A 14743-nucleotide genomic window follows, 5' to 3' on the forward strand; every position below is an offset into this window, starting at 1 on the left:
CAAATTAATTTGACATAATCACATTACCATTATGAAATAAAAATTTCAAATTCAAATTCAAACTGACATGAAATGTTAGAGGGATTAAAAGGCATACCTCAAAATCCCCAGTATGAAAGTCCTGTTACCTCTGTAAATTTAGGACAAATTGCAGCTGCTGCAGCTGTGGTACCACGAAAGCTGCCGGGTTTTCCAGGACCGCCTGGTGTGTGCGGAGGACAGGGACTGGTTAAACAGTCTCCTGAAGGACTGCATTCACGACTTTGACTGCAGTTTTGAAGAGGTGGTGCTCTGCCAACCTGTTTTGTATGGAGATTTCATGAATCCTGAGGCACAACACAAAGTCTACACACTTATACAAGACAAGGAAAAGGTGAGTGGCGACAGACAGTGCTTTGATGCTAAACATATGAGCAGTTGGCTTATGAGTAGTCATATTGTACTTTGTGAAAGTGCTTCATTTTCTTAATCAGTTTTTTCTACTCTACAGCATAAGAGGGTAACTGAGTACTTAAACATTTTTTGTTTAACTTTTTTACTCTTGTATTATATCATCTAGTTGAAGCAAGTGGTGGAGGAATACATGGGAGACTACAACGAGAGAAGTACCACCAAGATGAAGCTGGTGCTCTTCATGGACGCCATTGAGCATGTCTGCCGTATCAGTCGCATCCTGCGCCAGCCCCTGGGCAATGCCCTGCTGCTTGGAGTGGGTGGAAGCGGGCGCCAGTCGCTCACTAAGCTGGCCTCACATATGTGAGATTCCCACACCTTGTACATCTCTCATTTCTGCAGGCTGAACACAATTTTCAAAAAAGTTTTTATCTCCAAATATTTCCTTTAAAGCATCTCACTGCTGGGTTCTGCATGTTTTCAAAACATATTATGTTACTGCTGACCTTTTTCCAAAGTATACACACATTTTAAATTGATGTCCTACTTTAAAGGCAGCATCTTTTTTCCATTCATTTCAGCACATTATAGAGAGATTATAAAGATTTTTCAACCGTATAATATATCGTTGATGTGCTGGAACATACAGGAACATCAGTATGGTCCCTTAAGTATCTTGTGACCTGGTCCTCGTCATGCCTTTGTTCTTATCCAGGTCAGACTATGAGTGCTTCCAGATTGACCTGGCTAAGAACTATGGTCAGACAGAGTGGAGAGAAGATATTAAAAGCGTCATGCTGAAGGCTGGCCTTCAGGACAAGCAGATCACCTTCCTCTTTGTAGACACACAGGTATCAATAGTGTTCTCTTTTCACCTACTACAGTATACTCTGTGTGTGATAGGTTAACAGCATCACTGGAATATTGTTTTACTGCTGGTACTTATTGTAAGTCAATTCGAATAAGAGCATAAACAAAGAAGCTAAATGTAGATCTAAGTGATCTAAAAGTTTAAAATAATGTATTTCTCCAGAGGACAAGGAAGCATTTTACACATTAGTACCTTTGTTTAATCCTCCAGATTACGAGTGAGTCATTCCTGGAGGATATCAACAACATTTTGAACTCTGGGGATGTTCCCTACCTGTATGCAACAGACGAGCAGGAGCGCATTCTGAAAGCCATGAAGCCAGTGGTGCAAGACCTGGGCCAGCAGCCAACTAAAACCAACCTTATGGCTGCCTACATCAGGCGGGTCCGCAGCAACATCCACACTGTACTTTGCATGAGGTTCGTAACTGTACAAAGTTTTGTTCACTTTGTAAAAAGACAAATTAAAAGAAGTGGATGAAGCTTCTTCTTTCATCGTATTTCAGCCTATTCTCTCCCTTTCCCCTACTCACACATCTCTTCATTTCTTCCTCCACAGTCCTATCGGTGAGGTATTCCGTGCACGGCTGAGGCAGTTTCCCTCGCTGGTGACATGTTGTACCATAGACTGGTTCAACGCTTGGCCAGAGGAGGCTCTGCAGGTTGTGGGCACATCATTTCTTAATGAGCTCCCTGAGCTAGAAGCCAGCCCAACAGCCATGAAGGGACTGGTGAGGATGATGTCTGTGTTTGTGTGTCAGTGAGGTATTAATGGTATTAATGTTTAAAAATAAAAAATAAAATAATCAAAAATCTAAAATACGTTAAGATGTTAAGCACGGCCTCACCTTAATCGATTGCCTTTTCTAGACACTGATGTGTGTGAAGATCCATCAGATGGTAGCCAGGAAATGTGAACAGTACCTGGCTGAGCTTTCTCGACACAACTATGTCACACCCAAGAGCTACCTGGAACTGCTCAAAATCTTCTCAGATCTCATTCGACGCAAGAAGCAAGAACTGTGTAGCGCTCGCCACCGCATGAAGACTGGCCTGGACAAGGCAAGCCACTGGACTGGGGAAAAAAATCAAAGAAATTAAATTTGTGCATATGATTAATTTGTGCACTAATGGAACCATCTGCTCTTCTGTGATCCTCTAGCTTTTCAGCACAGCAGATGATGTGAGTAAGATGCAGGAGGAGCTTGAGGCGATGAGGGCTCTCTTGGAGGAGGCTGCTAAGGACACTGAAGACACTATGGAGACCATCAAAGTAAGGGAAACTAAATAGAATGATACATTTTTTGAGCCATAAAAAAAATGTATAGTATGTCTCTGAATTCACTAGACACTGATATGACTTGCATTAAGTGTCCTTATTTTAGTTTACAAATGTTGATATTGATGATTTTGTGTTCTTGACCACAATACAGAAAATCAGAAAATCAATACAAAAATAGTGAATGTCCCACAAAAATGAATGTCCCATATATGGACATGAGCTGTGTGTCTGGGAAGCATACCAGCTTATAACCTATGGACCTTGGTTTACACTCGTGTTGCTAGAAACACACAGTGGATGCAGAGGAGACCCGGAAGTCTGTGCAGGCAGAGGAAGCCAAAGCTTCAGAGGGAGCCCGTTTTGTAGGAGCCATCACAGCAGACACCCAGAGAGACTTGGGTGAGGCTCTGCCAGTACTGGATGCTGCCCTCGCCAGCCTCAAGTCACTCAACAGGAATAATGTCACTGAGGTCAGGGATTCTGATAATGATTGGGTAAGATATCCTTCAAATAGTACTACATTGTTGATTTTCCTCAATCGTTTTTTTCCCATAGGTGCGAGGCATGCAGCAACCTCCGCAGGGGGTGCAGCTGGTTATTGAGGCAGTTTGCATTATGAAGGGCATCAAGCCCAAAAAGGTACCAGGAGAGAAGCCTGGCACCGAGGTCGATGACTACTGGGAACCTGGAATGAGTCTGCTACAAGATCCTGGCAAATTTCTGGATAGCCTCTTCAAGTATGATAAGGTAGAACACATATCTAGTAGATTTACTGCTGTATCATTATATGTATAATGTAAAATGTATGTTGTTATTGTCTCTTTGAGATTTGAGTTTAAGTTCCCACTAACAATTTCTGCAGGACAACATCCCAGATAACGTGATCAGTTCAGTCCAGCCCTACATGGATAATGAGGAATTCCAGCCAGCCTCCATTGCCAAGGTTTCCAAAGCCTGTGCCTCCATTTGCCAGTGGGTGCGAGCCATGCATGTATATCACTTTGTGGTCAAGGCTGTGGAGCCTAAAAGGGTAAAAACTGAAGTTCACATTTGAGTTGTCTTGAAAATCCATGTACAGTAGGCCAGGAATGCACTTACATGTTTTTTTTTTTTTTTTTTAAATAAGAGAGTCATCTAAATATTAAAAATGTAAATATTTGTACAGCAAGCCCTCCAGGAGGCCCAGAAGGACCTAGTGGTGACTGAACGCACCCTGGAGGATGCCAAAGAGCAGCTGGCAGCGATGGAGGGTGTCAGAGCCACTTTGCAGGCCAAGTTCCAGGACTGTGTGGCTAAGAAAGACGAGCTGGACAACAAGTATCAACACCTTGCGGCCCGCCTCGTCCTGACAGAGAAGGTCAGAAGGAGGGATAAGATAAAATAAAACAACACTGCATTGATCTCCAGGGGGAAGGAAACAGAAAAGAGAGTTTGGAGTATGTTACGCGAAATCAGTGTGCACACAGTGTGTTCAAAAGTATTCAGACCCCTTCACTTTTTTCACATTTTGTTATGTTGCAGCCTTATGCTAAAATTGTTTAAATTAGTCTTTTCCCCTCATCAATCTACACTCAATAAACCATAATGTCAAAGCGGAACAGAATTTTAGACATTTTTGCAAATTTATCAAAAAGGAAAAACTATTTCAGTTTTTTACACACTATATTTGAAATAAATGCAGAATAGTATGCATGGCTAATGAATATAATCAGGCATTAAGTACAAATAGAAATATATACATATAACCAAACAATACATCTTAAACTTTATAATAACATGACATACGCGCTCATGTAATACATACATAATGTCATATAAATATATACTGTATAAGCAGTGTCAAATGTAGTGTAATGTCTAATGAGAATAATAATTTAATTAAATCTTGATTGTCATGTCTTGATGATGGATTCGTGTTCTCCAGCTTATAGGCCAACTGGCAGATGAGAAGGTGCGTTGGAAGCAAACAGTGCAACATCTGGATTATATGGTCAACAACGTGGCGGGCGATGTGCTTCTATCTGCAGCATATGTAGCATACCTGGGACCTTTCACTGTAAGTGCATGAGCATGAATACATAATATAAATTTACATTTCCCATAATTGATTGCATGTACACATATTTTCGATCAAAATCAGACGCATTTTAAAGATTTAATATTGTTAAGCTTTCCTGGTGGAAAGTTGTCAGCTTTTGTTTTTCTTGTTCCAGTTAACTCAACTTAAACTCAGACCCTTTACAGTCATGAAATTTAAACATAATGGTTAATTGACCGTTAAATAATTGTTGAAAAAACCCAAAGCTTTAGTAGGTGTGTCACTGTTCGTCTGTGTATTCCTACGCTTAAACCTATATATGCTGATCTGATCTGCCGCATGATTGTATGATTTGCATGAAGGTGCATTGTGTATTTTTCTTGTAGGGAGAGTACAGGGCAGCCATGGCAGACGAGTGGCTTCATTGTTTCAAAGAGCTAAATGTTCCACACACTGACGAACCCAACCTGATCAACACTTTCGGAGATCCAGTCAAGATCCACTCCTGGCAGGTCAGAACTAACGTGTGTTCAGCTGACCTTCAGGGTCACAGCCTCTTAAGACAGATTTGAACTGTTAATATTCAGAACATCAGTTTTAGTTTTTGTATACTTTTTCAGATTAACTTTAGTACCATTATTGGCATCATACTTTGTCATTCCTGTGTGCACAGATATCAGGCTTGCCAAAGGATAACCTGTCTGTGGAGAATGGTGTGATTGCCCAGCACTCTTTGCGCTGGGCTCTATTTATTGATCCTCAGGGACAAGCCAACACGTGGATCAAAAACATGGTGAGGACACTTTTCTGTGTGCTGATCCGACCATAACTGCAGAGGGTGCCGGTGAGACAAAAAGACATGAGAAGAGGCCATATCAAGATTTTAATAAACCTCTTCACATCACATGCATAGCTTGTAACTGTACTTTAGTTACCAGTTTTAAAAGTAGACATAGCAGACTTTCATATGTTATTCATATTGCTGAACAAGGTTTAACACATACCCAGGTGCCTGCTTTGACTGTGTGGCAAACAGTGGATATATCTTATACCATAGCACTAACAACTCCTCTGTAAAGCGTCTAAGTGTCTGTAGCTATATTTGATTCATTAGTCATTCATACCTGCTTCCTGTTGTCACCCAGGAGCGGGACAATGGATTGGAGGTGATGAAGCTAAGTGACCAGGACTTCCTCCGCAGCCTTGAGAATGCCATTTGCTTCGGTAAACCCTGCCTTTTGGAAAATGTAGGAGAGGATTTAGATCCTGCTCTAGGACCTATCTTGTTGCATCAGGTGAATACACACACACACACGTTTATTACAAAAAACATCAAGTATCACAAACATCAGCGATTAATTTACACATTTTGGCCCTTAGACATTCAAGGGCAATTCAGTCATCCGTTACCATGAAGGCTTTAAGATGTACATCACCACCAGACTGCCGAACCCACACTACTCTCCGGAGGTCTCCACCAATGTCACACTGATAAACTTCACCCTGTCACCAAGGTAACACATTTAAAACAGGTAAAACTGGTTGTGACTGTGTACCGGATAGAATCAATCGAGGTGAGAAACTTGATTCTATTTAATTATGTCCGGTTATTTTTTTTTCAATGTGCATTTTGTGCATTCCCAGTGGTCTAGAGGACCAGTTGCTGGGCCAGTTGGTGGCTAAAGAACGTCCAGACCTGGAGGAGGCTAAGAACCAGCTGATCATCAGCAACGCCAAGATGAAACAGGAGCTAAAAGAAATTGAGGATGAGATCTTGTTCCGACTCAGCTCCACAGAGGGGAACCCTGTGGACAACGAGGAGATCATCCAAGTGTTGGAGGCTTCTAAGACCAAAGCTGCAGAAATCAAGGTCAGACAGTGGGAGGGCTATTACTGCTAATATCATGAATGGCCTTACATGAAGTTCATAATTATACATTGTGCCATGAGACTCGTAAGTCTATTGTTGGATTTTCTACTAACGCAAGGTTGGTTTTTATTGGCAGGCCAAAGTGATGGCGGCAGAGCAGACAGAGCAGGACATTAATGCCACACGTCTGGAGTATGTGCCTGTGGCTGTGCGCACACAGATCCTCTTCTTTTGTGTAGCAGAACTGTCAAAGGTTGACCCCATGTACCAGTACTCCCTGGAATGGTTCCTTGGCATCTTCATGGCTGGCATCACCAACTCTGAGAGAGCAGGTAGAAAAACATTCCACATGAAAGCTTATATACAAAATATTGCCTGTGCAGGAGGAAAAATCATTTGGACTGTTTTATGACATTGTAACCAGATGTTAAAAATACTTTTCTGCTTCCACTGACTTTTTCTGCCTCACAGACACAGTGGAGAGGAGAATCGCCAACATCAATGAGTTTTTCACCTTCAGCCTATACAGCAACGTGTGCCTCAGCTTGTTTGAGAAGCACAAACTCATGTTCGCCTTCTTCCTGTGTGCTCGCATCATGATGAATGAGAACAAAATTGATATGGTGAGCAACACAGGAGTTTGAAGTCCGTCCCTCCTCTCTTTAGTTTTCCGTATGAAGTTAAGTTCATCTGGGTCTGCTGAAATTTATGTTGTGTCTTTGTGGCAGGCTGAGTGGCGCTACCTACTATCTGGAGGGATGCCCGTCCAAGAGCTGTCAAACCCAGCAGGGAGTTGGCTGTCTGAGCGTGCCTGGCAGGACATCCAGGGCCTCAGCGCTCTGGACAACTTCAGCAACCTGGCAGAGAGCTTCACCGAACATCTGCAGGGTTTCAAGAGCATTTTTGACAGCAACCAGCCTCACAGGCACGCATAAATAACCACTGTGTGAAAATACCTTCCTTCATTTGTACTGTGTAGACGCCATGAATAACTGACAAGGTGTGCACATGTATGTTTGCCTATAGGGAGCCCCTCCCAGGAGACTGGGACACAAAGCTGGACTCATTCCAGAAGCTGTTGGTCCTGCGCTGTTTGAGGACTGACTGTCTCATTCAAGGCCTGCAGGACTTTGTATCAGTTCAGCTGGGTCAGCGCTTCATAGAACCTCAGGTGGGTTCCTCTTGTATTAATGTTGATGTTAAAGCCTATACGTATGTTGTGACACAATAGTTATTCTAATGTCTGTGACAATAGCTTAGAAGTATGGTAATATTACCATGGCAATGATGATTCAGTTTGTTTTGGCTGGGTCACTGCAGCAGTACAAACATTGTTTAATGAATACAAAATTAACTGTGCTAACTAAGATGAAAATAATTCCTGGTTGTTTGCTCTACTGTATGGTATGTGACAGCAGTAGTCATGGCTTGTCACGCCTTCTTTCTCCATCTCTCCCTCGTCAGGCGTCAGACCTGTCTGTGGTTTTCAAGGAGTCGTCCCCCTCCACCCCCCTCATCTTCGTCCTGTCCCCTGGCACTGACCCTGCTGCTGACCTCTACAAGTTTGCTGACGTCATGCAGTTCTCCAAGAAAATGAGTGCCATCTCTCTGGGCCAAGGCCAGGTCAGGGCCGGGGGGATGTTTGGGATCTCTGTCTCACTCTCTCTTAGTCTTTCTGTCTTACTCTGGAGAAAAGCCACTGCAAATCACTTTCTTGCAGAACCAGGCCATTCTCATTTGTCTCATTAAGAATGGCCACCTCGGTGAGAATTGTTTTCTCTTTTTCTGACCACGGGCAAGGACAATGTAACCATAACACGATCATAGATGCTAGATTCCGGGACACTGTAAATGAGTTCAGAAAACAATCACATTAACATCATGTGCAGGTTTTATGATAAATGCAGTCTCATCCTCCATAAACCTAAAGCCCAGTGGCCGATCAAACATTTCTCCTGGCAACACACTACCCCTGTGGCTGCTCAATAAGTGTAAGCGTGTGTTTATCACATTACTTGCAATTATAGGAGTTAGAATACTGGCTCATGCTGAGCTGTTGCATCACCCTGTCCTCAATTTAGATCTATACTGAACTCAGTGCTCTTGAGCCTTCCTGAAAGACTCCTAGAATGTAAAACTGGCTTTACTTACACTTCAAACTTCTTGGAAACATGGATGTTGCCTCTTAAATTAAAGCCTCATGTTAAGTTTGTGTGATTCAGGGCCCCCGGGCTGAGACCATGATGCACACTGCCATGGAAAAAGGGCAGTGGGTCTTCCTCCAGGACTGTCACCTGGCGCCCAGCTGGATGCCTACCCTGGAGAGACTCACTGAGAACATTGACCCAGTAAAGGTCAGCACATATGCATACACATACTGTACACTGTTGTGGTATGTACTGTATGTTAGACAGGCCTTTCATTGACTTTGAAAGTATTAATTACTTCCTCAACTGTCCACTGGCACCACATATCTCACAACCCATAAACAGGTGCACAAGGACTTCCGTCTGTGGTTAACCAGTCTCCCCAGCTACGAGTTCCCAGTGTCCATTCTCCAAAATGGGTCAAAGATGACCATCGAGCCTCCCAGAGGAATCAAGGCCAATCTACAGAAAACCTACCTGAGACTCACCGATGATTTTATCTCCTCTTCCACCAAGGTCTACCTCGTCTTCCCTCACCACCCAGCTTATCATTTTTATATTTTCTTACACTTTTAATGAAAACATCTGCCTTTTTGTTTTTTTGAGGACATGTGGTGTATCTAATTTTATCTCCAATGTATTCCTCACCTCTCTTCTCTCCAGATGTCACACTTCAAGTCTTTGCTCCTGTCTCTGTGCCTCTTCCATGGAATTGTTTTGGAGCGAAGGAAGTTTGGCCCACTGGGCTTTAACATTCCCTATGAGTTCACAGACGGGGACCTGAACATCTGCATCAGCCAACTCAAAATGTTCCTGGACGAGTACCAGGACATCCCATACAAGGTGGGGGAGAGACGGTTTCTGTCTATATTTGCCTACCTGTAAAGAGCACAGTTCCAAAGCCACGTTGTTTTCATTTTCTTTCTTATGTTGTTTGTCTCGCTGTCCTTTTTCATCTTTCTGTTTTATACCATTACTGATCCTCTACCTAGTTTTCCTAACTTGTCATGCACTTATAACCACTGCTCACCCTTTTTTGCTATTGTGAAATGTTTTTCATTCACTGTGGATATAAGCCAACAGAAACACAGGACCTTTAGTAAGAGAGTTAGTTTTTTCCTCAGCCAGGGAATGTGTGCGTGTTCATCCGTCTGTCTCCCTTTTTGTCCTCCACCTGTCCAGGTGCTTAAATACACTGCAGGGGAGATAAATTATGGCGGCCGTGTGACAGATGATTGGGACAGACGATGTCTGCTCAGTGTACTGGAGGATTTCTACTGTCACGCTGTGCTTATTGATGATCATGTCTATTCTTCGTCTGGAGTCTACAGGCAGATAGACACAAATCTGGACATCAAGGTTAGATAAACTCAGGAACATTCAAGATATCATGATGAGAGTTGTGGATTAGATTTAACCCTGAATCAGCTGGTGTACTCCAAAACTGCATATATTTTCTAGGGTTGGGAATGACAGGGTGGCTCACTCACTGTATATAATGGTGCCATCTATGAAACATGACATGATTCTTTGTAACACAAAAATAGGAAGATATTTTTTTATAGCTGAAAACAGTCATGTACAATATGTATTCATTGGTTTAAAGGCTCATTCCACCAATGCATCTTACCATTCAAATATACAGCAGCTAAAAGTGGAATAAAGTTGATTGGTCAGAGAACCGAGCAAGTTAAAAGGTCACAGGACACAGGACTTACTGCAACATTGGAGCTGCTGACTGTCAAACTAATTGACAACAGTTGGTATCAGTGCGTGACCTGTTTGTCATGGCAATTCTCACCCTAGGGTTACTTGGAATACATTCATGGTTTGCCCATCAATGATACACCTGAGATCTTTGGTCTCCATGACAACGCTAACATCAGCTTTGCCCAGAATGAGACCTTCGCTCTGCTGGGGGCCTTGATGCGTCTGCAGCCTCAAGCTGCATCTGTTGGGGGCAAAACCCTGGAGGAGGTAAAAATATCTGTATATTTTCTTTACTCTTATGTTTTTTGTACTACTTGCATCATATTATAGTTTGTATACTACATTTATTTAATACAAAATGAGACACCATCATTAACACCAACCAAACATAACTGGCCATGTTGAGTAGCTTGTAAGGAATACCTCTTCAATCAATACCTTTTTTTAAATGCACGAACTCTGGCTGAGACATGTTGTGTTTAATCGGAGATGTGCCTCTTCCTGTATTGCAGACAGTGGAGGAGACGGTGACGGGCATCGTTGAGAAGATTCCTCCACCTTTCAGTGCTCAGGAGGTGATGGAAAAGTACCCGATCCTCTATGAAGAGTCCATGAACACAGTGCTCATCCAAGAGGTCATCAGGTAACAAAACAAGCTGTAACAGAAGATAACATTACAAAACCACACTGCAGGTCTCCTTGATATAATAACACACGTCACTTGGACGACTCCCAATTACTCATCAGCAAATGAAGCTGTCCTTAATCTTTTGCATAAGAGTTTGGTAATTCTTCAACATCAGAGAAAGAAACTGCCATCTGTGCTGAACTGAACGTATCTCTGACAGCATTTAGCTCACCTTACTTTTGAGGTAAAAATAATAATTAAATGTGTAACCTGTAATGTAATGTCTCTATTTGAGACCAGAAGCTAAAAATGTATCCTTAAAAGTCACAGCCAGGAACCATATTATTATCAGCTTTGTGCTCATACTGTAATTATAACAACTTTTTTATTCAGTTGTGTGTGAGCTGCAGTAGCTTGTGATGACAGCAGCTTGTTCAGGCCAGAAATCTCTGAGCCTGACGTTGGTTTTGCTGTCAACAGTCCTATCAGCCTCTCGCAAATCTGTTATTTCCTTTTTATACCTGGGCAAGAAAAATATTTTCTTTTTTTTTTCCTTCAGGTGTTGTTGTCCTCGTGTTATAAACAACTTTTTGGGTGGCCAACATTTGTTTGTTAGGTTGTGAATCTGAACGTATTTAGATCAAGCCTTGCGTACATTGTGTCCTTGGGCTAGTTGAGGAATTAATTTAGCTTTTAATAACTGCTTTTACTCATTTAGATTTTTAACAAAATCTAACAGCTATGTTAGCATTATTATTAGTCAAATTTAAGTTACATTAGGTTGTAACAATGGGTTTGGAAATCCATTTCACGGATTAGAGTGAGGGCCCTCAGAGTAAATAATGTTAAATGTTAAATTTGACTGTTTTACTTTCCTTTATGACTTTGAATTATTATGTATTTATCTTTGCACATCTTGATTAAATAAATAAACCTGGATGATGCACATATTCTTGTGATTGTTAAAAGTCAGTTAATGGTAGGATACAGTTATGACTGTGATCTGAGGAGTGTCAGTATAAATCATTAGTACTTCACTAACTGTTCTTTGTACCTTTTTGTCTTTCAGATATAATAAGTTGCTGGCGGTCATCTCTCAGAGTCTCAGCGATATCGTGAAGGCTCTGAAGGGTTTCTTGCCAATGTCATCAGAGCTGGAGCTCATGGCCAACAGCCTGTTCAACAACGTGGTGCCTGATATGTGGAAAGCCAAGGCAAGATGCACACAACAGTTATTCTCCTTCTGATTCCCTTGTGGGCACCAGTGACCAGTGCTCAGATGGCATGTTACAACCGCTCTAAAACATTATGCAGCATAACATTTTGAAGAAGAACCACAAGTGGATTCATCACAAAATGTGTCATTAACATTAATCAATTAACAATTACCTTCTCATATTTTTATACATTTTGCTACTCTGCAGGCAGCTTGGCTCAGAATAAACACAAAATAAGCACAATCCTCCATGTTTAAAATGATTGTTTTAAGATAACGCAAACCCCAAATTTCAAAGTACAGAACACTGCGGTGTGCCTTGAACTGAACTAATGTGATGACATTATCGCATCCAGTCGAGATGAGACTCTGACATTTGACATATGGGAGTGATTTCAGTGCACGGGACATCAGATGAACTTTTGGTGACATTTCTGTGCTGCTCTAATAAGTCAACGCTCTGCTTTCTAAGAATACATAACTCTGCCTGGCCATGCATCTCTCTCCCTCCAGGCCTACCCGTCTCTGAAACCTCTGGCCTCCTGGGTGTCAGACCTGCTTCAGAGGATCAATTTTCTGCAGAGATGGATCCATAATGGCATTCCACCTGTCGTCTGGATTAGCGGCTTCTTTTTCCCCCAGGCTTTTCTCACCGGTACCCTACAGAATTACGCCCGTCGCTCTGGCACCTCCATTGACACAATTGGATTTGACTTTAAGGTCAGACAGTAAGCCTGACAGCCTGTGTCATTCTGTTAAAAACAAACTAGCACTGCATATTTACCACTTTAAATTAACTGCATGAATATCAACATGTACGGATGGTTTATACTGACCGACATCCTGTTTCTTCCTCATCTCTTTTGTAATTTCCTTCAGGTGATAGTGAAGTCAGTGTCAGAGATAACAGAGAAAGTAAATGCAGGCTGCTACATCCACGGTCTATTTCTGGAGGGGGCTCGCTGGGATAACGAGGCTGGTCAACTCACTGATTCTACGCCCAAGGAGCTCTACACAAAAATGGCCGTCATCTGGCTGATCCCCAAACCTAACCGCAAACCTCCGACCTCTGGGGTCTACGTCTGCCCCATCTACAAGACCCTCACACGTGCTGGTACGTACACTCAGTATCTGACTGGATTCATCTCTATTACTTATGAGATTTGATTTGTTTATTTAGGGATTAATTACATTTGTTGGTAACATTTAAGATTAGAAAACATGTATTAACTCTTCTTCTAATAATTAATTCTATTTTTTTTAGATTTGGTGTTAAAAGTGAACTTAACCTTAATGATTATAACTTGAGTAAAAGTCTTAAAGTGTCTGATATGAAAGTGTAAAAGAGTAATTTTCTGGCAATAGGTGTACATCAGTATCAAAAGTACAAGTCTAAGTAAATTATACAGACATATATTAACATGTATGTATATAATGTATACTATGGTTCAACTGATTATTGGCCTGGACAGTTATCGGATCCGATATTCAGCATTTTCCTGATTATCGGAATCAGTTGTTTTTTTGGGGGTTTTTTTTTTATGTGACTGACGATTAAATAAAAATACACTACTGTGGCTCTGATGCAGCAGGCAATCTGCAAAGTAACTAATTACTACAGTTATCAAATAAATGTGGTGAGCAGAAATTACAATATTTACCTCTAGAATGTAGTGGAGTGGAAGTTAAAAGTAGCAGAAAATGGAAATACTCAAGTAAAGTACCTCAAATTTATTTATACCTAACTGAACCTAGTTACATTCCATCACTGCCTCCAATCAATAAGCAGAAATTGGGAAGTTATTGACAGAAATCTCTTAGTTGGTGGCTTAGTAGTTGCAAAATGTGGTCATGGACAATAATGACTAATAAAAAACCAATATGCTAATTGGCTAATATATGTTCCCTCATCTTAAGTGTTACTAATCTTTTTTAGTCATGGAAATGGATTAACTGAAACTTCGGTGTGACTTGGTGTCGAGCATCTCGCTCTAGCGTTTGTGTGCATCTCCTTTCGGTGGTTTTATTACTCACCCAAAATAGACTCCAGTTAGTGTCCTGTTTCACGAAGCGTCTGAAAGTGCAGCTCTGTATTTTCCACCCACAGCAGCACGTAGCCAACACCTTGTGCTGGCACGCTGGACACAGCACAGAGACTGGAAAAACACAAATGTGTTCATGTCACTGAAACGCTTTGTGTGCTTTTGTAGGGACTCTATCTACGACCGGTCACTCCACCAACTATGTGATCGCCGTGGAGCTGCCCACAGATCGCAGTCAAAGACACTGGATCAAGCAGGGAGTCGCCCTCATCTGTGCACTGGATTACTAAACGCAGACAAACACTTTTTCATATACAAGAAAAACACCTGTCTGTTATAATGTATCGTTGTTTTACAGCCCGCTACGATGATGACTGTACCCAGAATCACTTTATCACTTTATCTGTGCCATTTGTGTCATCAAATAGGACCTCATTGAAACTCTCCTTCAGTCTGTGGAATAAACAGTTTTTCAGAATGCCATACTAGTTTCATATTGTTTGGTGAGATTGTTAGATTAGGGCTCCTGTTTCAGGGGTTTTCAGCG

General features: G+C 41.7%; 1 protein-coding gene across 1 annotated transcript in view; it reads left to right on the forward strand.

The window, feature by feature from the left end:
- Positions 1–14679, forward strand: part of dnah1 (dynein, axonemal, heavy chain 1) — a 30097-nt gene extending 15418 nt beyond the window's left edge. Inside the window, 34 exon segments of the mRNA XM_084348666.1 lie at positions 143–373; positions 560–756; positions 1109–1244; positions 1475–1683; positions 1823–1994; positions 2134–2325; positions 2426–2536; positions 2830–3015; positions 3101–3292; positions 3408–3575; positions 3711–3902; positions 4470–4601; positions 4970–5095; positions 5257–5376; positions 5729–5878; positions 5964–6097; positions 6228–6453; positions 6590–6785; positions 6925–7076; positions 7182–7379; positions 7382–7396; positions 7399–7442; positions 7444–7624; positions 7918–8076; positions 8676–8807; positions 8946–9116; positions 9264–9443; positions 9783–9959; positions 10407–10577; positions 10823–10953; positions 12008–12152; positions 12668–12874; positions 13034–13268; positions 14365–14679. Coding sequence (XP_084204792.1) covers positions 143–373; positions 560–756; positions 1109–1244; positions 1475–1683; positions 1823–1994; positions 2134–2325; positions 2426–2536; positions 2830–3015; positions 3101–3292; positions 3408–3575; positions 3711–3902; positions 4470–4601; positions 4970–5095; positions 5257–5376; positions 5729–5878; positions 5964–6097; positions 6228–6453; positions 6590–6785; positions 6925–7076; positions 7182–7379; positions 7382–7396; positions 7399–7442; positions 7444–7624; positions 7918–8076; positions 8676–8807; positions 8946–9116; positions 9264–9443; positions 9783–9959; positions 10407–10577; positions 10823–10953; positions 12008–12152; positions 12668–12874; positions 13034–13268; positions 14365–14486 — 5490 coding nt within the window. The 3' untranslated portion in view covers positions 14487–14679.
- Positions 14680–14743: the final 64 nt, after the last annotated feature.

Source organism: Pagrus pagrus (genome assembly GCF_965226575.1).
Source record: "Pagrus pagrus genome assembly, chromosome: 3".
NCBI classification, from domain to species: domain Eukaryota; kingdom Metazoa; phylum Chordata; class Actinopteri; order Spariformes; family Sparidae; genus Pagrus; species Pagrus pagrus.